This window comes from Herpailurus yagouaroundi, unplaced genomic scaffold, assembly GCF_014898765.1.
Source record: "Herpailurus yagouaroundi ecotype Mexico unplaced genomic scaffold, PumYag 211, whole genome shotgun sequence".
Lineage (NCBI taxonomy): Eukaryota > Metazoa > Chordata > Mammalia > Carnivora > Felidae > Herpailurus > Herpailurus yagouaroundi.
In genome coordinates, this window is record NW_024412442.1 from 8,235,663 (window position 1) to 8,259,671 (window position 24,009).

The window sequence follows — 24,009 nt, forward strand, 5'->3', positions numbered from 1 at the left end:
GAGCCACCCAGGAGCCCCAATAGTAGGATACTTTTAAACCCAAGGCCCCGCTCACGAAAGAAACATCCCAGAGGCAAGTCAGCTCAATAGCAGATAAGAGGCAAAGTTCTGTGCCCCCAAAAGAAATGGGCATGATACAGGGGTCCAAAATGCAGTAGAAATGCCGAACCACACAACCCCCCTTCCGCTACCCTGAGGTCATCCGTGCCTAGGCCTCGTCACCAGCTGGGCTCAGCACCGTCTCCAGGTTCTGTGGGGCTGACATGCAAATGACCAGAGCATTCGAAAGGACGCGTTTGCTGTCAGCAAACTGGGTTATAGTCGTGATTGTGCAACTAGCCGCCTGGCGGCCGTGGACAAATCTCTCCCCCTCGTGCATCTTGGTGTCCTCAGTCACGAGACAAAAGAATGAGGCAAACTTCCATTTCGTCGTCACACCCTGTGACTGCCACCCTCCAGTCTCTCCCCAGCCAACGCATCTGCCCCATCCTCTTCGAGGTGGTGGGGAAGTCCTTTCGAAGCGCAAATACTACCCCACGGCGTTCAGCCTTTATCTTAGCAGTGGCGCCCAGCCACTTAGATCTCAACAACGAACAAAACAGAACGAAACACAACAGGCGATGCTGAGTCGCCAACTCTTAATTTTGCCAAGTAAATCCGTGAGAAGCAACATCATCATTTAGTAAAATAAAAGGCGTTTTAGCATAAATGTAAGAGCAAAACTATTTTAACAAAATATACAAGGACACAGTCACAGAAGAGGGGAAAAAAAAGCCATCTTTTATATGAGACAGATTTCGCTGTATGGAAAACCCTGCTTCTTTGTCGGTTTTTTTTCTTCTAATTTCACCGTAAATCGGTGCAAATTTGCCACAGATTACGACTCATCCTTTATAGGACTAGCATTTGGTAACTGACAGACCACCATACTGAACTTGAAAGCAGGTGGCTATAGAGTTAATTTCTTTCTTCTTAAGATTTTAAATTACAACATTAAAAATCCTGGCACATTTCATGCATTCATCTGGCTTCCCAACTTCTCTTAAAACATTTAAAGCTTTGACAACGCTGGGCCCACATTCCCATAGGACACCAAATAAAGTCCCCCTTGTGTGGGCTCTGCAAAATCTTCACTGAGAGTCCTCATCAGAAAGGAGGAAGGGACAAGTAGACAGTTTGCCTTCAAGAGACACCCGGTACCGCTGAGTTCTTCCTTAATCCCATTCAAGCGACCGTCCTTAAAACACCACCCCGATCTTATCTTTTGATCTTTCCTGAGCTTCCTATGTCCCAGGCACAGAGCTCCTGTATTTGAAAAGTAAAGTGCCATCCTGGTTCAGCTGGACCCCCCAAGTGGCTGGTGGAGGGAACCACAGGAAGGGTTGGGCGCTGTGGTAAACTCCCAGACTCCACCAGGGGGCAGCTCAGGGTCATGAAAGCACCGACGGGGACCCAAGGGAAGTCCAATACAAAAGCTAGGGCCCAGAAAGAGGAAGAGACCGTCCTTGTGCCTTGAGGGAAGAGAGTTATCGTGAATTCTGTTGGCCTCTGAAGTTTCTGGAACTTGGGGGATTCTGGGGGAGGAGGAAACCGGTGGAGACCTTGGGAGATAGTCATGATACTTCCATCCCCTGGTGCCCTTCTGCCCATCCTCACTGGCAAAGCACTAGTTCAGATCTTCGTTGTTCTCACCAAAGACTGTTGCAAAACCGGTGGTTAACTGACCTTGCTTCCTCCTGTCTCCCCCTTCCAGCCCCCAGTCCGACCGCCAAAACGGCAGCTTCCTGTCACTTCCCTCCCGAAACGTTTGGTCACTTGATGACCCGCTGGGTTAGGATGCTGTCCTCGAGCGGACACACGATTCTTCGGATGTCCCAAATCCTGTCTTTCCAACTGCATCTCTTACCACCGCCTTCTCTGTACCCTTGATCTAAGTGAAGAAAGGCACGAGTATTACTAACAGCTATCTCCCCAGCTAGACTGTAAGCTCCGTGAAAGCAGGTACTGTGTCTGTACTAGAACATTCTATCCCCGGCATCCAGCCTATGCCTGGCACACAGTAGGCATCCAATGTCTATTTGGTGAACAAGTAAGGGAATGAATGAGTCGTAATGTGATCTCCCCTTTATTGAGTCCTTCAGCTAGTTCATTTAACCCTCACACAACCCTCCGAGCAAAACCGTATGCCCCTGTTGATTTGGTGAGACTGAGGGAAGTTGCCTTCCGTGCCCATGGTTACACAGCTCATAACTAGCAGTGCCAGCAATGAAATCAAGGGGAATGACTACAGAATACATCCATTCTTCCAGCTCTAATTACTTCAGGCAGTTTGAAAAACAGCCTTCAGAATGTCTTTTGGCTGCAAGACTTTGCATTTGAGATTATTTTGTGTTCCACTTGCACCCCAATTAAGCTACAGTCTACACTCTCAGGAGGCTGGTCTGTCCCCTTTCTGCCCTGATCAGCTGGTGTCCAAGCCTTCCTGGTTATGTATCCAGATTCTTCTCCAAACTGACCTAGATTTAGCAATATCTGCCAAGAGGTAGAGGAGTAATGGTCAGAGAGGTTGCAGGAGAAACCAGAAAAAGATTTGGTCCAGATGCAAAGAAGGAAAAGTTCCAAAATGGACGTAAGGGTATGAAGTGTAAGGAGAGACTCTGGATTTGATCATGAATAACTATCCAAAGATCAACGTTCATAGAGTGACGGGGCAGGAGGCAGAACACGGGGGCCTGAGCACGTGGTCTACAAGGAATCAGAGGGTGTGACTGGAGAGGAATTGTCGTCACTTTGGCAGTAAAAGCCAAGACAGAGCTCCTGGAGCACAGAGGGAGGCAGCAGGGTCTCGTCCTCATTCCGCGCATCTGTAGGCAAAGTGCTATCGCATGGTCAGAAACGCGGGCTCTGGAAAGAAACTCTCTGGGTTCCAATCTCCACACTGCCACATAAGCGTACTGTTAGCTGGACAACTTACTTAGCCTCTTTGTGCTTTGTTCCCTTCTAGATTTAATAACCACATCTTCTTGGGGCACTTGGGTGGCTCAGTTGGTTAAGCATCCAACTCTCGATTTCGGCTCGGGTCATGATCTCATGGTCTGTGGGATCGAACCCCACATCAGGCTCTGTGCTGACAGCGTGGAGCCTCCCTTGGGATTCTCTGACTTCCTGTCTCTTTCTGCCCCCACCGCCTGCTTATGTGCACTCTTGCTCTCTCTCTCAAAATAAATAAATAGACGCTTTAAAAAATAATGGTAACCAAATCTTCTTTATCAGGTCACAGGAACGTGACTGCATAGATGAAACACTTAGCTCAGATCAGACCCATAATAACAAGCCCTCGATTAAGGTAAAGTACTCTTGTAATTATTTAAAACATGAGGAGCCAGGGAAGACAGGCAGAGGTGGTCATGAAAGGGAATGAACAGCAGTGGAAGCACTGGCCTTAAACAGGATGACAATCCGGGCTCTGAGCAAAGCACGGGAGGCAGCTCAGGTGGTTGGGATCGAAAGAACGTTTTAGGTCGGTCAAACTTTTCGCCCAAAAGCCTGAAGTTTTGATCTCCATGCTTTATGCCAATACGTATCTATCGTAAATAAACAGGCATAGACAGATAACTCAACAAGCCACCATTACGTTTAACTAGATGAGCAGGTTAGTAACATAGGAGACAAGACTGAGACAAGGATAGAAGAGGTTCTGGAACCTGGTGGGGAAGATTTGGGACAGCCATCATGAAAAGCGCTGCATGAGAGGAACAAAAAACATGAAATTGCGAAATTGCTTGAAGCGTCAGGTTATGTAGAAACGCGTTAGACTACCAGACAGGTTTGCAGTTCTCCTCAGCACATCTGTCGTCAGGGAGGGGTGGGGAAAGTGACAGGGGCAAAGAACGAAGGTTAGGAAACAGGTCTGTCAGGCAAGGCCTCGGGAGGAGCAGCTCACCCTGGGATACAGACTGAATGGATGACATATGGAAACCAGGTGGAGCCTGATGGACCTGGAAAAAGAGACAAGCAGATAGAACCACGAAGGAGGATGAGAGCAGAGTCAGCACGTGTGATCTGGTGGGAAATGGGACCAGTTACGGAGTTGGGATAGGAGGCAGAGTCACCGAATCCTACCTGTTGCAGACTGGGCTTCGTCCCTAGAAGTCACGAGCAGTCATGTGGGGTGGTTGATTTGGAGCAGAGGCAGAGGTCCGGAGAAGAGAGGCAATGCTTGGGGGTGTGGAGGTCACTGCAGATGACCCCAGGGAACAGAAAGAAAGGGGAAATTGTGCTGCGGAATCAAGGGAGGGAAGAGTGGGTCCTTGGAGGAGGGCGGGCCAAAGTGAGAAGATAGAGAAAAGGGCACAAGCAATTCAAGCCATTGTCATACGACGCTAATGGTGAACAAGAAAGAAACAGACCGAAGGAGAGACCTGCCACAACACTTCAGCGGACATGCAGGGGAAGGTGGAAAGGAGGAGACGGAAGGGAAGGAAGAGAAGGGTATGTACCAAGAGTGTGTGTGAGTTCACATCCACTGACTTGTGGGGATGGCGTCCCCTGGAGTTGGGCTCCGTGCAACCTGGAACACTGAGGCACAGCGCGAAGGGAGCACGCTAGTGAACGGACTTTTCTCTCCCATCTCATCCTTCCCAGCTAGTTCAGGAACATTCCACGTCCATTTCTGTATATTGTCTGCACTTGGTTGTGAGTGTACGGCTGGCTCTCTTCCAGGATAAATCATGTCTCAGCCCACACATCACCTCTTCAGACAGGCTTCCCTGACCACTGGCCATCCGTCCCCCAGCCCAGGTATGGTCTATCACATCACCTTGTTTTAATTTGCGTCTATTTAATTTGCGTGATTTTTTAAATTTGCGTCCATTATTACGGAGATTGAGCTTAATGTTCCCCATTTCCTAAGAGTGAGGTGGCCATGATTTTTGCCGTGTTCAAAGCCCCTTAATTGTTCTTCCCCCTATTCTGGCCTCTCTTTCAGTCCAACGGCCTCGCTCCCACCTTAGCTACCTGCTTGCCACCGTTGTGACTTCCCAGTTGCACTATGGGTCCCTCAAAGCCCACTTCATGGCTCACGTCCAAGGAACCTCCTTGATCTGTCCTACCGAGAGCATGAACCACACAGCGCCTCACTCTGCTCACTGGCTTTTTTCCTGCGTGTTAAGTCCGGTCCCTCTAACCAGACTGTAGCCTTGATGTGAGATCCAGTGGTTCTCAACCCTGACTAAGCATTAGGGCCCTTTTAAAAAAAATTTTTTTAACGTTTATTTATTTTTGAGACAGAGAGAGACAGAGCATGAACGGGGGAGGGTCAGAGAGAGGGAGACACAGAATCTGAAACAGGCTCCAGGCTCCGAGCTGTCAGCACAGAGCCCGACGCGGGGCTCGAACTCACGGACCGCGAGATCATGACCTGAGCCGAAGTCGGCCACTTAACCGACTGAGCCACCCAGGCGCCCCTAGGGCCCTTTTAAAGTACAGGCCCGGGTCCCATCACTAGCCAACCGAATTAGAATCTAGGGAAGAGGGTACGGCGAGTAAGGCGGGGGTATTAGTGTTATTTTAAAAAGTTCCCTGGGTGTTTCTAAGGCATAGAGAGGGTTGGGAACCACTGCAGAGGTGAAAGAAAGGAGCCCCATAATAAAGGTAACCCTTAATGAAACACTGCAACTCTTACACTGATGTTCGTTAAGGAGCATCAGAAACTCAGGAAACTTGACACATCAGGGACCACTTTTTGTGCACTTTCATCTCACCATGTGCCTGGTTTTAAAAATACCCCAAGGGCACCTGGGTGGCTCAGGGGGTTCAGTGTCCAACTCTTGATTTCTGCTCAGGTCATGATGTCAGGAGATCAAGCCCTGCGTTGGGCTCGGAGTTGGGTGTGGAGCCTGCTTAAGATTCTCTCTCTCCCTCTGCTCCTCCCCAGCTCATGCTTTCTCTCTCTAGTTCAAACTAACTAACTAGATAGATAGGTAGATAGATAGATAGATAGATAGATAATAAAAAGACTCCCATACTTGGTGCTAGAACCCCGCCCCTGCCCACTTTGTATCTCACTCTCCTAGGGCCTAAAATTTAAGGAGTGTCTCTGGGGAGCTCATGACACATTCAGCAGGTAAATGATCCGCTAAAATATTCTATGTGTATCATTTACAGAATCATGTTGGACACCAATCCCAGTGGCGGAGACATGACAGCTGGGAACTACTTGGTGTTATTTTAACCACGTAGCAATACCTGAGCTGCGTGCACCATTACCAGTGTCTCTAAGAGCCACACGTGCCCCCCGCCCCACTTTCACCGTGGCGAAAATTCTCCTACAGAGTAATGGAACTTCGCTGGTTCCCAATGTAGGGAAAGAGCTCGTGGATCTCTGCCTGCTCTCCAGAGGACTCGGTCAGTTGTTGATTAACCATCTCCGCGCTGAAGCTCCACACCATGTGAGAGGTTTCATAACAATTTCTAAGAAGCATTTGTGGTTTTTGAAGCAAAATGATTCAGGTAAAGAGCCTGGGCGCACTGATGAAATGTCTTCTCGGGAAACAAAAGAAGATGGGGGCGCCTGGGTGAGTTAAGCATCTGACTTCCGCTCAGGTCACGATCTCGCGGTTCGTGAGTTCAAGTCCCACTTCTGGGAACACGAGCCCCACTTCGGGTAAAACATGAGTCCCATTATTTTGGGGTGAGCCCTGCTTCTCTCTCTCTCTCTCTCTCTCTCTCTCTCTTTCTCTCTCCCTCCCTCACGGGATTTTCTCTCTCTCTCTGCCCCTCACTCACTTGTACTCCCCCCCCCAAAAAAAGAAAAAAAATGGGATGCCTAGGTGGCTCAGTCTGTTGAGCATCTGGCCCTTGATATAGGCTCAGGTTGTGATCTCGCAGTTGTGGGATCGAGCCCCACGTTGGGCTCTGCGCTGAGCATGGAGTCTGCTCGGAATTCTCTCTCTCCCTCTCTCTCCGTCCCTCCCCTGCTGGAGTGCTCTCTCTGTCTCTGTCTCTCTCAAAATAAATTAATTAATTTTAAAAAAGAGAGAGAAAACAAGACAGTTTTTTTTTTCCTTTTCAGATTAACTAATCTTAGGGAACAGTATTGAAGGGTCCATTTATTTGTACAATCAATCTCAAGCCTTTCTTTCTGATGGCTCATTTTGTCACATGCTGGAATTTGGAAATTTCTTAACAAATTCTGTCTGGAAGGCAAATAAAAAAAGCATAGGGTTGGTTTTTTTATTTTCAAGGTTGACCTAGGCCCATTTAGCTTTTATGTAACATGAAGGAAAGTTCCAGAAGTGGTTGAATTGTAAAGAAGACTAGCAATGAGGAGAAATGGAGGCAGAGCATAGTTATCTGTTTTGCATTCTTTCTCCAACAAGGTCTCCTTGAGAGTATGTTGTCTTTACTGCTGGAAGACTAATGGGGCCCCACTGCTGGGCATCAGACCTGAGAAGCTCTGAGGTCAGTGATGACAAGAAGGAGAGAGCAAGAAAGCCTTTTCCCCCAACGAGGAGGAGAAAAGGTGAGTTCTCGCTGCCGGGATCGAGCAGATCAGAAGCCCAGATACCTTCCTACCACCTCAGACCACCCAAGAGGTGAGTGCCAAGCCCAGAGGAAGCAGGAACGTCACCCTTACAGCCTCCTGGGGGCTGGGACCTTCTGTCAAACAATGGCCACCCGAGGGTAAGGAGGACCATGCTGGAGTTACTGGCGGTAATATACAAATATACTGCAGCACATACAACTACGGAGGCATTACGCTACGCACCCGAAACTAATATAATGTTACGTCAATTATTCTTCAATAGATGTATACATATATGCAGTGTAGGCACCCCAAAATACACCCCGGGCATAATGATTATTCTGAGCTGAAGGCAACAGAGAAGAAGCAGATACAAGGAAAGTTCTCTGCCTTCCTCCCAGTTACTTAAAAGCATGATATAACTTTGTGAAGGGCTTCCCCTCCCCTCTCTGCCAAGAAGGACAAAAGTTACCCTTGCCAGCCCAGAGAAGGCACCAAAGGAAGAGATATAATAACATTTACTCAGCAGCCCTTGCCTTCCATTAGCTCCCCCATATATCTGCCTTCCACAGTTTGCCACCCTAAGAAATCAAAGTCCTTCTGCTGTGTCTGATAGCTCCTCTGAAAATATGTGGTCCTTTTGTCAAGACGGTGTAAGTGTCCCAGTTCTGATCACCCCTTTGAGTTACTCAGCACTGGGTGCTCCCGTGTGTGCTTTGATTAAGAGACACTTATCATGATGAGCACTGAATGAGGTATAGAATTACTGAGTCACTATATTGTACACCTGAAACTAATATGACACTGTGTGGTAACTACATTGGAATTTAAATGTTTTTAAAAAGTATAGGACCAGGGAATGAATGGGGAAAACTGGTCGGCTCTCGTCCTGTTCTCATTCGGTGGTTTGCTTTCTTTACGCCTTAGGAAACGTAGAAGGAAACTGGCACAAGGCCAAAGCGACTGGCACCTACAGGACAGATGAGGACATCGTGTCTACACATTTGAGGAATTACTTCAGAGCTTCTCACCCTCTCTAAAATCAGAGGTGGGAGAGTCTCACAGAGAGACTGCCTCAGAACACCAGAGGATAAGACTAAGTTAGGTTGTTGTCTTTTCCATTCACCTGTAATTCCCACGTGCAACTACAGTTCCAGCTTCCGGAAAACAAGCTAAGCCTTCTTCTCATCTAAAAGCACCCACTTCTAGGGGCGCCTGGGTGGCTCAGTAGGTTGAGCGTCGTCCAACTTCCGCTCAGGTCATGATCTCACGGTCCATGGGTTCGAACCCTGCATCGGGCTCTGCGCTGACAGCTCAGAGCCTGGAGCCTGCTTCGGATTCGGGGTCTCCCTCTCTCTCTACCCCTCCGCCCTCTTTGTTTCTCTCTCTCTCAAAAATAAATACACATTAAAAAATATTTCCAAGGACCCACTTCTCTTCAGGCTCTCTGACCCACTACTCTGGGGCATCATCGCTCAGTCAACTGAAAAGGCAAATGGCTAAAGCCAGCAGTCAAACCAGAGTCCCTTCAGCAGAGCTCAGTAAGAGCACGCTCACACCAGATGAGTACCTCCCAGGGTCGAGGCTGCTGGCGAGTAAGGAGAAAGCAGAATACACACCTCTTTTCTGGAAACAGCATCCTTGGCACAGCGACACTATGGAAGATCTAACACTTACTCCTCATAGGAACCTGCTACTCAAGCTAGTTTTACCACTGCCTTCACTATCCTCAGTGGTGGCTACGTTTACCTTAAAAACAAACCACAAAAACCAAGTCGGTATCAATGGGGAATCCTGCAAATTGAGAAACTCTTTGCCAAAAGGGTGGGCAACTCTCTTCTCTCTGAAAACGGTGAACCTCCCAGGTGCTCATGTGTTTCATACTGCTGTTACTAGAGTTAGTGAACAAGTGTGCGCAGTCAGACGGAAGGGCCTAGAATCTACGTCCACCTGTGATATGGAGTCGCATGGCCATCACGTCTCTTTCAACACTACCTTAGACTGTCTTGGATTCGATACTAATTATGAGCTTTGAATAGTTACCTATGAGCGTCTAGGCATGTTAGGAATTTTCAGAGGTGCGTGTGTATGTGTGTGTTTGCACATGGGGTGTCGGATTTGTCTTTAAATATCATAGTACATCCCAAGTTGCTTTGTCCTCCATACATCTGAAAAGTGAAACATTTATTCCACTTCTGGGGATATTTTCATTGACCCTGAAGGGGCCCAGGGTAAGTCTCCCCCAGAGTATGCCACTTTGGCACGTGAAGTCTTATTTTGAGCTAGAGGCAGTCAAGATCCAGTAGACTCAAGAGAAACAATATATGTGGTGTTCACATACATACAAAATCGAATTTGATTTTCTCCTGTTAATCTGTCTCATGCCAATTTAGTTCTTAGACCAACCAGAAGAAATTTTGTAGAGGGAAAACTTTTCCCCCAACAATGCTTATAAATAATTCTTCATATCTTGCCTTGACTCAACTACTGGCCAGATCAACACCCGATAAACAAACAATATGCACCGCACAGGAAGAAGACTTTTTTTTTTTTAACGTACTTGGTCTCAGGACCATGATCACAACCTGGCTGCTTAAAGTGTGGTCCAGGGACCAACAATACAAGCATCAAGGAATTGAAATGCATAATCTTCACCTCCACCCAAACCTACAGAACCACAATCTGCATTGAAACCAGAGCTTGGGTGATCGGTCCTCACATTAAAATTTGAAAAGCACTAGCCTAGAGCAGTGTTTCTCCCAAGGGAGGTAAATTGCTCCTCTCCCTGAGAATCACTGGGTTGCCCCCCTAAAAAAGTAAGTTTCTCCATTCTACCACAGTGAGTGACGCAATTTCTCAAACTTTAGATTGCCTGAATCTAAAGCTTAAACTAATCAACGAGTACATTTACTATAAAGACACACACACACACACACACACACACACACGGCATTGGAAAAAGTTGCAAACGCAGAGAAACTGCCTTTAGTAGATGAAACACCTGAGAAGCTTCTGTTGAGCATTTGTAATGAAATGCAGAACAACTGGTTAATTGTGTTAGAGAGGAAAGGGAGTAAATTGTGAATAATGACATCATTACTCTAGTTCATACATTACGTGTACTCCTTTGAAACATTATTTAAAAATTTATTTGATTCTAATAGGTTACTTTCAATACAGGGGAAAGAAAGTGTTTTTGTATCCATCAGATATGAAAAGAAAAAACTCAAAGTGCCAAAAAATATATCTTCTGCATTTGTCCCTCTTTTATACAGGGATAATCTTTCCTTATAATCGCTGGTAGTGATTTTCTTTTCAAATACCAAGTTGAAAAATGTCAGTCCGGGGGCGCCTGGGTGGCACAGTCGGTTAAGCGTCCGACTTCAGCCAGATCACGATCTCGCGGTCCGTGAGTTCGAGCCCCGCGTCAGGCTCGCGTCAGGCTCTGGGCTGATGGCTCAGAGCCTGGAGCCTGTTTCTGATTCTGTGTCTCCCTCTCTCTCTGCCCCTCCCCCATTCATGCTCTGTCTCTCTCTGTCCCAAAAATAAATAAACGTTGAAAAAAAAAATTAAAAAAAAGAAAAAAAAGAAAAGAAAAATGTCAGTCTGTCCCTGCTTTTCCACAGAAGAGTCAGTCTACTTTTGTATGTTTAGAAAATCCAGTGGGGCGCAATTTTCACTTTTCCTCTGGATGTTTGACATCAGAAAACATGACTCTGTTAATTCCATTTTCCTAAGTCCCTGCAAGATCCAAATTACCCCCACAAACATCATCTAGACATCGGGACATATATATTCTGTATAACTCTCTACTTACACCTAGCTCGAGTTGTAGAATTACAAAATGATTTACCTCATAATATTAAGTGTATTAAAAAGATTAACGCCCAAGACTTCGTTTTGACCTCACACTCTCAAGGAAAGCTATGCAGAAGAAAAGGAGACATTTTCACAGGAACGGGAAATTACACTTGAAAAGCAAGAGCAATTTTTAACACCTTTGGAATCTTACTTCCAGAAAGGTCACATACCTCAGAGTATAGGATTCCCATGCTGGCCCTCCACAGATTTGCGTCACCCCTACAGCTTCTTGAATCTTCCGGAGGTATTTCTGATTCACATAAAATCCGTCCCGGCCCAGAGAAAGGTCTCTAGAAGTCAAGGCTGGTGGCCAGTCCTTTCTTCCCACACTTGTGAACGTTCTACTGGCAATTCAGTCAGCCGCACACCTTCTAGAGAACCCAGCCCAGGGAAACACAGGCATTGGTTTATAGCGTAATGACCCCAGCGTGTCTCATCTGATGTTACAACCCTGGGGAACCGGTTTCTGAGTCATATTTGCTCTTCCAGTACTGACATGTGGGAAGACGGGAGCAAAGTCAAGAGTGAAAGGGAAGTTCTCACCCCAACAGGAAGGACTCAGGGCTCAACATGGGGTACTGTGGGAAAAAAGTAGGATACTGTGTTTAGGACATTAACTGAAATCTGGTTTTCAGTGGCTATTGAGAAAGGCTAGGGATGGCCAAACTCACTTGTTAGAACACATATGACTGCCACGGGCTTGACTTTGATGAAAAATAATCTTCAAGAACTGTCACCATGGATTATTTGCGATCTTTCAGCACAGATAAGGTTAATTTTTTTTCTTTGATGTTCCGGATTAATATAAACAAATTAAAATAATAAGTCAAGTGACAGATGAAGGTCAATTTTTAAGCCATATTATTTTACATACATGAATGTGTTCACTTCCTTTTTTTTTTAATTTTTTATATTTATGTATTTTTGAGAGACAGAGTGAGACAAAGTGAGACAAAGTGAGACCGGGGGAGGGGCAGAGAGAGGGAGACACAGGATTAGAAACAGGCTCCAGGCTCTGAGCTGTCAGCACGGAGCCCGACGCGGGGCTCGAACCCACAGACTGGGGCTCGAACCCACAGACTGTGAGATCATGACCTGAGCCGAACTCGGACGCTCAACCGACTGAGCCACCCAGGAGCCCCGAATGTGTTCACTTTCAAAGGCATATCTTTGAGTAAAGCTTGAGCAACTCAAATTGAAAAAACTAACCTCTTTGAAGAATCAGTCCCGTTTATATCCTAGTTAATTAAATTATCTCTAAATGTTTAAACTACACTTAGAGTATTACTCTATATATTTTTAATGTTTATTTATTTTTGAGAGACAGAGCATGAGTGGGGGAGGGGCAGAGAGAGAGGGAGACACAGAATCTGAAGCAGGCTCCAGGCTCTGAGCTGTCAGCACAGAGCCTGACGCGGGGCTCGAACCCACAGACTGTGAGATCATGACCTGAGCTGAAGTCGGACGCTCAACCGACTGAGCCACCCAGGCGGCCCAGTATCACTATATTTAATTTTCTTTTGTAAACACTTCAGTTCTGAACCTAACAATTAATACTTTCCCAGCTAAATGGTCTTATAAATGTAATAAACTTACTATCATAATAAGTATTAAGTTGTCTTAAATAGTCTAATACTGTTTATATATTCAGCCAAATATTTTATAATATTCAATTTTAAAATTGTCTATTTTAAATGAGTCTAAAGTCACTTGGCTTATTACATATTTTATTTTATTTTTTAAGTTTATTTATTGTGAGAGAGAGCAAGAGAGACACAGAGATAGAGAGAGAGAGAGAAAGAGAGAGAGAATGAGTGAGGGAAGGGTAGAGAGAGAGTTTCTCTCTCTTTGAGAGAGAAACGCAAGTAGGCTCCATGTTGTCAGCACAGAGCCTCTACGTGGGGTTCTATCTCATGAACCGTGAGATCACGACCAGAGCCAAAATCAAGACTCGGATGCTCAAACAACTGAGCCACCCAGGCCCCCTATGCTGTTACGTATCTTAAATGGAATTACCAGGCGACTTGGCCAAACGTTCTAATATGCCGAATCTCTTTAACATTATACATTTTGTATACTAAATATCATACCAAATACTCACACACTATCTCTGAACACAATCAGAGCAAAGCGTGAACATTTCCCAGAATTAGAACACTCACACACACCTATGGGAGAACTAGTTTCAACCATCCCGAGCAAACTGTTGGGATTCTTCCAATCATTGAAGTTTCTTCAGTGGCCAAGAACAGGGGCCAGGACCCAAGGCCTGAGCCTATATACATTCAAGGAACTTCTTCCTACACCACTGATGGACATGATGAGCTACTTTTATACGTGTTATTACAAGAATTACATCCTTTGCCTTGGACTTGGCATTAGGACCAATCTCCTGGGAGTTTAAGAATTAGCTAATTCTTTGGGCTCCTGGCTGGCTCAGGCCATAGAGCATGTGACTCTTAATCTGGAGACTGTAAATTCCATCCCCACATTGGGTGTAGGGGTTGCTTTAAAAAAATGTTCTTCTTAAACACAAAAGAATTAACTAATTTTTCTGTTGAAGGTGGAAGTGTGCAATAACCACTAAAATTGCGGCTGACTTCCCTTTTGGCTTGGTTCGATTTTGCATTTTTTAAACGTCTTAAGACCTTTTCGGTGTCCTTCCTTTTGATGTAAGCATTAATGTTATTTCCACTGGGTACTTCATGCTCTTACGCAAATCTCCTGCAACTCCTTTTAGCTTCTTTTGTAACCTCTTTTAACTAAGTGGTGTGGACAGACCTCTTCACTCTCACTACCTCTCTGCTAAGATTGCTTCCTTCTCCACACTTCTTCCTCCCTGATTGACCTCGAGAGGCTTCTTTAATTTCCTGTCAGGACCCAAACTCATCTGATGGGATTCCACATGTCTCTCTAGACTGCATCTCCAAGGAGAGCAGAATACACCACCCTAAAACACGCCTGTTTGGCATGAGGATTGTTTTGACTTGGTTGTTTCTGAAAGCCGGCAGACACACAGGAGAATCTCTGAAAACAGAGCGGAATCTACCTTTCTGTAAAGGACACCTACCCTTAGCAAAGAAATCTCTATTTTTAAGGTGTCTCCCTCTGGAAGAGTAGACTGACTCTAAATCTCATTTGGAGATTAATTCTCCAATTAATGGAGAAGACAATGGCTTATATCTAGAGAAGAAATGACGCTGTTTACTGTGTTTTTACCGGTAGCATCCCATAACTTTCCCCGCCCTCAAACATCTTCTTTTTTCTTTGGCTGGAGATGGTGTTTAAGGCATTGGTTTGGGCCACTTCAAGGGATTTTACTCAGTTTTCCTGGGTCTCCCATATGTACACATGAGGTACGCATGTTACTGAACTTCAGTTTGTTTTCTTCTTCTTAATGCCTCTTTCATTATGCAGGGTTCTCAGCCACAGAACCTCGAAGGGAAGGGAAGAGGAATGATTCTTTTTCCTCCCCTACAGTCTGGCTTTAAAGGCACAAAACTATTATAATTATGGAAGAGCAACTGCTTCCATGTAGGGTTGCCTCTTAAAAACAAGCCAATAAAAAAGCAATCGACTCATTGCCATTGGTAAGAACACTCTAGGCCAATGAGTCTCGACCAGCGATGACTTGGCCCCCAGGTAGGACTGCCAGATTTAGCAAATAAAAATACAGGATGTTTAGGGGCGCCTGGGTGACTCAGTTGGTTAAGTGGCCAACTTAAGCTCAGATCATGATCTCACAGTCTGTGAGTTTGAACCCCACGTCGGGCAGCTCAGAGCCTGGTGCCTGCTTCGGATTCTGTGTCTCCCTCTCTCTCTGCCTCTCCCCTGCTCTCTCTCTTTCTCTCAAAAATAAATAAACATTAAAAAAATTTTTTTCAATACAGGATGTTTAGTTAAACTTGAATTTTAGATAAATTTCTGAAATCCCGCACGGGGCATGCTTATACTAAACAATTGGGGTTGTCTAACTGAAAATTAAAGGTATTTGACAATGTCTGGAGATATTTTTGGTTGTCACCACCAGGAGTGGGGGCAAGCTCCTGGCATCTAGAGGGCAGACGGCCAGGAATGCTGTTACACAAATTCCGGTGATCGGAACGGCACGTCACAGCCAAGAATGACCCTGTTCAAAACAGTGCAAGGGTAGAGAAAACCTCATCGAGGCCAATGGGAGAATTTAATGTGAAAGAAGGGGACTTGATGAATTACAGTGTGGGAATGGAACATGGTTGCAGAGAGGGGAAAAAATCTTTTTCCTTCTACCCTTCTAGGTTCTTGGCTGGGGTTCTCTAACATAAGATAGGTTAACAAGAGAAAAATGAAGAGAAGTTTGTTATATCTCATATCTGTAGAGAAGAAGCTCGGGGATGTGGAAGTCAAAGAGGTGTTTAGCATTTAGGTTATATACCAACTTAGGCTGATGGAAACGAGGATCTGGGGAGGGGATGGAAGGAAAGGGGGAAGCGAGTTACGGACAGGTGACCAGGGAAGGTGCTGCAAACAAGCGATGTTCAGTAAGGTTTGTTAGGCAGATTTAATTCAGTGTCTTCTCTACAGCTAAGAGGTAAGAGTGCATTACAAATTGAAATTTCCTTTATAGATGTAAATTTCCTTCATAAAAGGAGAACTTGTGCTCTGTTTTTCAAGCCTTTCTTGCACCTATTGGTTCTCAAAGGCCATTAGCTCAGAATAACCCATGTGCCAAAGAGGCATATTTTAGGGTGATAGATTCTGGTACTCCTCATGTTGAAACACTGTCATAATGGATAACTTTATGCATGATGGATACATTTTTCAATTAAAAAAAATTTTTTTTAAGTAGGCTCCATGCCCCAGATGGAACCCAACACAGGGCTTGAACTCACAACCCTACACCCCGAGATCAAGACCTGAGCTTAGACCAAGAAAGTGGACTTGAGGCAGACAAGAGAGAAAACAGCAAGATGAGATGAGTTACGAGGCCACTGCATTAGGTCAGCAGAGAGATACTAGGACCTAAGGCAGGAGAGCACCAGTGGGGGAGGGGAGAAGAGGAGGAAATCCGAAGGAGGTAGAAATAACGGGCTTTTTGTTGAAAATGCATCGGGAGGCTGTGTTGAAATAAATTTCTATGTCCAAGATGGAGTCAGACCTGCTCAGAATGCCACATCAGCAAACCAAAACCGAAACAACTTTCTTATTCTTATAAATGATCCATCTGACCAGAAAGGCGGTATTTGCACCCAGTCAATCCCCAACTGCCAAGAATCGGTGCTGATACATAGTTCTAAGTAAGGTCAGTTACGCAACCCTGGCCAATTAGTTCACACCAAATACGTTTTCCTTATTCCCCGACTGACCTGCTAGCCTCAGAAGGAAATACCTGACCTCCTAGCCACGGATGCCCTGTTTCCATGTTGTGCTGCTTCTAACGCTCTCTCGAACTCACTTCTGTGCAATCATCATCTCTTCGGGAGAGTGTCCCGGCACCGCGGGGCACCGACTCCCTCAATCCACGGCTTCTTCTCCCTTGAATAAAGGACATCACGTGAAATTGTTTTATTGTCGTCATTTGACAACTGTTGTCTCCTGGCACCAAATACACGTCTGCATATGTTGCTGTGGGATGCTCACACTGGCTCTCCGTGAGCTGTTTCTCTTTTCCCCGTTGGCCTCCTGTTAGATTTCCCCCATAGGGAGCACTGAGGGAGGACAGTAAGACTAAGGAGGCAGAAAAAGAGCTGCCCTTTCCTATGTGTTTGCTGATCCCATTAGCATAAACCCAGCCATAGCCCTTGATCTTGGAAACGGCCAAGGCTTTTCCCTGCCTTGGTCTGGTTTTTTCCCTGCCTTCCCTAAACCAGCCTAATCACACCCTTTAGAGATACCAATACCAACCATCTCCCGCCTCCAGCTCAACCAGGTGTAACTCCTCCCCTGAGCTCTTGTAGTGGTAGCCGCAAGCAGATAGTAACCCCTTCTCAATGGCTGGGCCCCAAGAATTTCAGGGTCCTTCCCACAAGCTCCTAAGTGCTGGTAACCCCAACCTCTGTTCTCTGTTCCCCCAGTCCAAGAGATGGTAGCCCCTCCTGGGGCTCTCTGTCACCCCAATGTTCTCCTTTGGCCTTTTCAGACTTGCAATACCCACCGAACGGATTCCTTGTATTAAATTCTTTTGGTTAAAATAACTAGTGTGGTTTTCCTTACTGGGGTCTGACTGATATAGTACTCTAGAGATGTGCAGAAGCTACAAATAGCAGGAATTCTCAAGCTGATAGAAGGGACACGGGGAATCCCAGATCAAGGACCGCACGCACGTGTCCCGCGTGGCGCCTTTCGCCGAAACGCAGAATACTGGAAGGGAAATAAGATGAGGGAAGGACTGGGGAGACACAGTCGGTGCCAGTTTGCACAAGTTGTGTTTAGCACGTCTAAGTGCAGATACACAATAGGAAGTTTGTTATGTGGTTGCAGAAGTTTACAGTCAGAGTTGAGGTAGAGATTTGCTGAGAATTATCAGCAAATAGACCCGTAGTTCCCAAAGTAAGAAATGAGAGAGGTTAGATACCTTATAAGAGTCTTTCTGCTCGTACACAACCTGTATAAATTCCTTGATTGGATAGGGTCATTCTCCTTAAATAACACAACAGCTTTTTCTTGTCATTTTAGCACGTTTAAATGTTAACAATGGCTATCTAATCAAATAAGTACTTTTGCTAATCAGAATGTTTGCGTTTCCGAGTTTTATACGTCAGAGCTCAGCCATCTCCTGCCATAATTCTCTTGCTTGTGACACCTTTTTTTATTTTTTGTTCGCTTAAAAGGAAGCCCAGGATTCTGAGGCCAAATTGCAATAATAATCATTGTTTTGTACCAATGTAGGGTTTTTTACTCGAAGACTTAAAAAATCTTGTCAAATTTGAAATCACTTTTGAATTTTCCAGTAATTAAGAAACTGATGGTAATGGAAAAAGGAAATGGGGTCAGCCAACCCTTAAAATAAAAACACACATTGGCATCGTAAGTTTAAATGTAAAACAGGTCACTTAGGTCTTTAGCACTTAGGCAACACTTAATTCTCCGTGTGTTCTATTTCTGTGTCATCCTCTGTCATGTACTCACAGAATTAGTAATTATCATGTGCTTTCATGGAAATGCAAAGAGTTGGGCGCCCGGATGGCTCAGTCGGTTAAGCATCAGACTCTTAAACTTGGCTCAGGTCATGATCTCACGGTTGGTAAGATTGAGCCCTATGTTGGGCTCCATTGTACTGACTGCAAGAAGCCTGCTTGGGATTCTCCCTCTTCCTCTCTGTCTCTGACCCTCCCCCACTTGTGTTCTCTCTCTCTCCCCCTCTCCTCTCTCTCTCCCTCTCCCTCTCTCCCAATGAATAAGTAAACTTAAAAAAACTGCAAAGAGTAAACTCATGCTCCTGGTCCCACAATCACTGGGATGCTATGATTTGTGTTGCTTAATTTTTTAGATAACTTCACGTATCTGAGACAAGAGCTTATTTTTATTTCTTGGTAAAAACAGAAAACCACTGACAAATCCTGTTACGGTGGATGACTGTTTCGGGATATAACCAACTACTTCTGCAAGCTGTCCACTCTTCCTCCAATGACTCAGGAATGTGTTGGATGAATTAAATTATAAGGCTCTTACAATTTTGCGGTAAAACCAGTTTCACAGTATGAGACAAGCTATACTCTTTAGGGTGTGGGTTTACTGCTCTGCCCCAGGACGGAGGATGTTGCCTACTTTATTTACACTTAGAACTACAATTTTCTCTCACTCCTGGTGCTTTGTGGGGCTGGAAAAAGAGGTGATTCATATCAACATTCTTATGGGGCCTTAACGTTCGTTGCGTTACATTCCCTTCTGAGGTTATGAAATGCAGTCTCAAGTTTTTATGGGGTTTCATTGGTTTTGTTACATTTTATAATAAAGTGTTGCATTTGGATTTTGTTGTTTTGTTTCTTAAATTAAGCTATCGTTAAGGTCACGGCTGTCAGACTTTGGCGGGCCAGATTCTGATCCTTCCTCTTTAGAAATTGACCTATTTGGGGCACCTGGGTGGCTCAATTGGTTAAGCATCCGACTTCTGTTCAGGTCATGATCTCATGGTTCATGAGTTCGAGCCCCACGTGGGGCTCTGTGCTGACAGCTCAGATCCTGGAACCTGCTTCGGATTCTGTGTCTCCCTCTCTCTCTGTCCTTCAAACTCGGGATCCTGTTCCTGAGATCAAGAGTCACATGCTCTTCCAACTGAGCCAGTCAGGTATCCCGCCCCCCACATCCTTATTTTTTAAGTCAAACTGTAAGTGGGTTGAACCTACTTTCCAACGCTTTGAAGACATCCAAGATCGCTCACATACTGGGTTTTCCCCCTTCTTTGGGACATATCAGAAGCCTTGGTTTCTTTTTTTTTTTTGATCTCTCTGGTCTTTTTGATCTTCTTGGACAGGAGGCATTCATCTGGTTCCAAAGGCAGTTTTGGACCTGTATATAAATGCATTTGAATATGAGATTCTAAAAATTCTTCACATAAAATTAATGAAGCTGGATAATGAATAATATTCCTGACCTTAATGCCTCTACTCTCTCAACAGCAATACTCATTTCTCGATAGGCCATTTTGGGGCCAGAATTGCCTGCTCATTTCTATTCTAGGCAGAAAACCTAAAAAAGACCTTATGGTAAATAACCCGTGAAATAGGAACGGATTCATGCATGCGTCTGAATTGCTGGGACCAAGGTTTGGACCTACTAAATTTCCTACACTAGATTTTTCTTCCTTGGCCACCAACATTTGTTTGTTTCTCTTCTTTTAACTAACGTGTGCTCAGTGGGGATGATATCACTCCCCGCTCCAAGCAAAATTACTTCTTGGAGAGAGAAAGAGAAACTGATAATTTTCATGACTATAGCCCAGATATAAATATAGTACATAAATGGATATACAGTGTATCTGTGATACTAAAATTTCACAGAGGAGGGTCAATTACAGAAGGACGTCTCCAGAGTTTCCTTAAAAAGAAACATGAAGGAAAGTTTGAGAAACACTGCTTCGACTGATTTTGATCTTAATTTTCTAGTTTGTAAAATAAACAACTTCTGAGGTTGGAAAATAAAGAAGAAACCGATTTCCGAGCAACCTGCTGCACAAGCAATCCATGCGCCTAGCATCACCAAGCACCCAGATGTCACTCACTGCTCCAGGGAGTAGTCTGAGCCCTTTACATGTATTAACTCCTCTCAGATGGTCAACGGTCCTTGACCACATTAAGCCCAACAATGATTTAACAGGCGGGGGATGGAACAGATGTGTCTCTGAGGCACAGAGACATTAAGTAACGCACCAGGGTCACACAACTGATAAACGGCAATATGAGGGTCAAAACCCGCGACACGTAGTTTCAGATTCTGTCACTCTAGCCATTATTGTCTATGGCCTCTCTTTCGGTACACAGCCTTCCCCTTGTCCAACGGGTGTGTGTGCACCTAATTAATGAACTTGCAAAAAGTGATTTTTGTGTGCGTGCAATTATTCACATCCTACGTTTGCCCTGGGACAGTACCTAATGACACTCTTTCCTGTCACAAAATGGTCTTCAATGTCGTGTCTCGTGATGACATTCACGTTTCCTTGGTATTGATGCTAACCGCTCTCATCAATTTAGCACTTACCATGGCCAACCCCTCTCTGCCAGGAGCTTCACGGATATCGTCTAGTTCAATGGTCAAAGTACTTCCTCAAGATGATAACACAAAAATACTAGCTGGATGTATTGAGTGCTTACTATTCCCTGGACACATCTCAGGGACCACATCCCCATTAGTGCTCTTTTGCAATAACCCGCTGAGGCTGACACTGTTATTGTCCCCGTTTGTGCTGATGAGAAAACTAAGACTCTGAGAAGCAAAATTGTCTGCTCCAAATCAGCAGGTGGCAAGTGGCAGGACACAGCCGAAGGCCTTCGGCCGAACTACTGGACGCTCCTGCTACCTCCAAGACACCCTAATGAACTTGGTCTTAATGCACTTTAGTCCGTAGAGGCAGGTGGACTTCCTGCTGCCTTGATGGCGTCTTGATTCCCAGAGCTTGGCTCATTTTTGGCTCCCCAGACACCACTAGACCTCTAATACTTCAGATTGCTGATTGCGGGCTTGTATTTCCTGACCTTCTTCCAAGTTCAACTTGCCCTGTTGCCTGACTGACACGGGCATTATTAACTCTGACAAACAAACGGCACAGAAGATAAATCCATCATTCTTAGAATGTTCCCCTCTCGGAGAGGCTCGTCTTGACACCTGCCCAGAGGCACATGGCATCATTTGCAGCACTCTTTGCAGGTGGGCCAAACAGGAAGGCCAAATTAGCCAAGAGCTAGCGTCAGGTTTCCTGTGCGATTTTAAGAGGAAAAATATTAAACATGTAGGAGTCAATTTTTTTTTTGTATTTTATGTTTAAAAATATTAAGTAGGAAGAAAAGTAACAAAGTGTTCACATTTACTGTGGCTATTTTATATCTCCAAGGAGATGATGATAAAAAAATGCTATTTTCCAACTGTCATCCTCCATGTTTCAATGCGTGTCTTTGAAATTGTAAAAAAAGAGAGAAATATGCAAAACCATTCCCCGAGGGGGAAAAAATAAACTTTCCTGAAGGAAACTGATGGTGTGGCCAAGTTAGTGAGCTGAGCTCCCCGTGAGTTTTTGAACCTAGTTTGAACCAAATAGTGACACTCAGTTGGCAATTCTGACCCTTAGGGGACTATATTCAGGACTTTGGCAGTGATTCAGGAAGAAACAAAGTAAGGGAGAAGGAAAGAACAATCTGACAAAGAAAGATGTGAAAGATGTGAAATACGAGCCCTTCCTATACATACATTCGGCCCACAGATTCAGCATGGGGGCCAAGGGCAGGCAGACCCAAGATGGGCCCCTCGGGCGTGAAGGTCATTTTGAGTTAAATGCAATCAAAACCCAGCAAATTCAGAAAAAAGCTCTTTACCTCCCCACTGGACTGCCAAAAAGAATTCAGATAGAGGACTTGCTCCAGTAAGAGAGCGATCACTACCGGTAACTATGTTATGATATGAGGAGTAGTAGAGAGGGAGGAGCCTAGCAAGGGCTGTGTGATCAAAGTCCTCTGTCCTACTGTTTCTGAAGGGCCCAGTATACATTCGTTTACAGACATTTGCTCTTTATCTTCCCATGAAGTGCATTCCTTCCTTTGAAGGAGCATTCCCTCGCTCCTTCTCCTCAGTTCAAACTCACACATATACCTCATTTTGCCTGACTGCCTTTGGAATTCCCACGTCTATGTGGATTCCACACACACACAAAATTAAATTTGGTTTTCTCCTGTTAGTCTGTCTCATGTCAATGCAATTGGCTTCTTAGTCCAGACAGAAGGGTCTTGAAGGGCAGAGAGAATTCTTCCTCCTCAGCATCGGTTGAGCACACAAAGAAGCCTGATGATCCAAGGTGGAACATTCCATACATTTTCAGGTGTTTGATGTCCCGCAAGGTTTAACCCCAGAACAGATGGAATGTAAGACGTGACAGCCACTCTGGAAAGTTTTTTGGAAATATGTACTGCAGTTCTACACATGAATATCCTAGGACCAGAAAATTCATTTTAGAAACTTAAAATAAAATTTTTACTGTAATGTTTATTTATTTTTGAGAGACAGAGACAGAGTACAAGCGGGGCAGGGGCAGAGAGAGAGGGAGACACAGAATCTGAAGCAGGCTCCAGGCTCCGAGCTGTCAGCAGAGAGCCTGATGCGGGGCTTGAACTCACGAACCATGAGATCATGACCTGAGCGGAAGTCAGACACTGAACCGACTGAGCCGCCCAGGCACCCCCAGAAAATTCTATTCTTAGTATACACTTAACCCAAATGGAAATACCAAAGACATCAAAAAATGTTCAAGTGGCATTATTTGTCATAAACAAAGTTGGACTCCACCCAAATTCCATCAACTGTGGAAGAGATCAATAACTTTTGTTCTGGCAATATAATGGAATACTATATAACAGTACAAATGAACAGACCGTTGTCACATGCAAACATATGGGTGAATCCCACAAGCGTAACGTCGAGCAAAGAACCCAGACACAAAAGAGCACGTACATACAATTCCATTTTTTATGAAGTTCAAAAAAGCAAACTAATACAAGGTATTAGAACCAGAGTAGTGGTTATCTTAGGCAAAGGGATGGAAATGGTCATTGGGAGGCACTTGAGAGAGTTTCTGGGTACTGCTAATGTTCTATTTCTTGACCTGGGGTAGGAATTCCCAGGTATCTTAACTTTAGGATAATTAATTGAGCTTATGATTTGCACATGTCCCTACATGTATGCTACTCTTAAGCATCACACACACACACACACACACACACACACACACACACACACACATCAAGGCTTCTACCCAATGAATAGACTTACACCTCCAACAAATACGATTTTCTAGGATCCTCTCTCCCCCAAGTGCTGCCTCCCCACTCCCACCAGCCCACCATCCTCTTAGAGAATCCTCCCACCTCCAGTCCTGCCCTCCCCTTGCTGCCCCAGTGGTGCTGACTGAGTCACACTTGTGGTTGTGGTAGGCCTTGGACACC

At 45.0% G+C, this 24,009-nt stretch overlaps 1 protein-coding gene across 4 annotated transcripts in view; it reads right to left on the bottom strand.

The window, feature by feature from the left end:
- The window catches only part of ANKRD22 (ankyrin repeat domain 22), a 38,571-nt gene that overhangs the window by 11,240 nt on the left and 3,322 nt on the right, over positions 1-24,009 (bottom strand). Inside the window, exons 1-3 of one of the 4 annotated variants that reach the window (XM_040454260.1) lie at positions 21,062-21,374; positions 19,711-19,873; positions 11,557-11,757 (exon numbers count right to left, since the gene is read on the bottom strand). In XM_040454260.1, coding sequence (XP_040310194.1) covers positions 11,557-11,577 — 21 coding nt within the window. In that variant the 5' untranslated portion in view covers positions 11,578-11,757; positions 19,711-19,873; positions 21,062-21,374. Of the gene's footprint in view, positions 1-11,556; positions 11,965-12,057; positions 12,184-19,710; positions 19,874-21,061; positions 21,375-24,009 lie in introns of those variants that run through there. The other 3 variants (XM_040454259.1, XM_040454262.1, XM_040454261.1) reach the window with 3 other exon arrangements.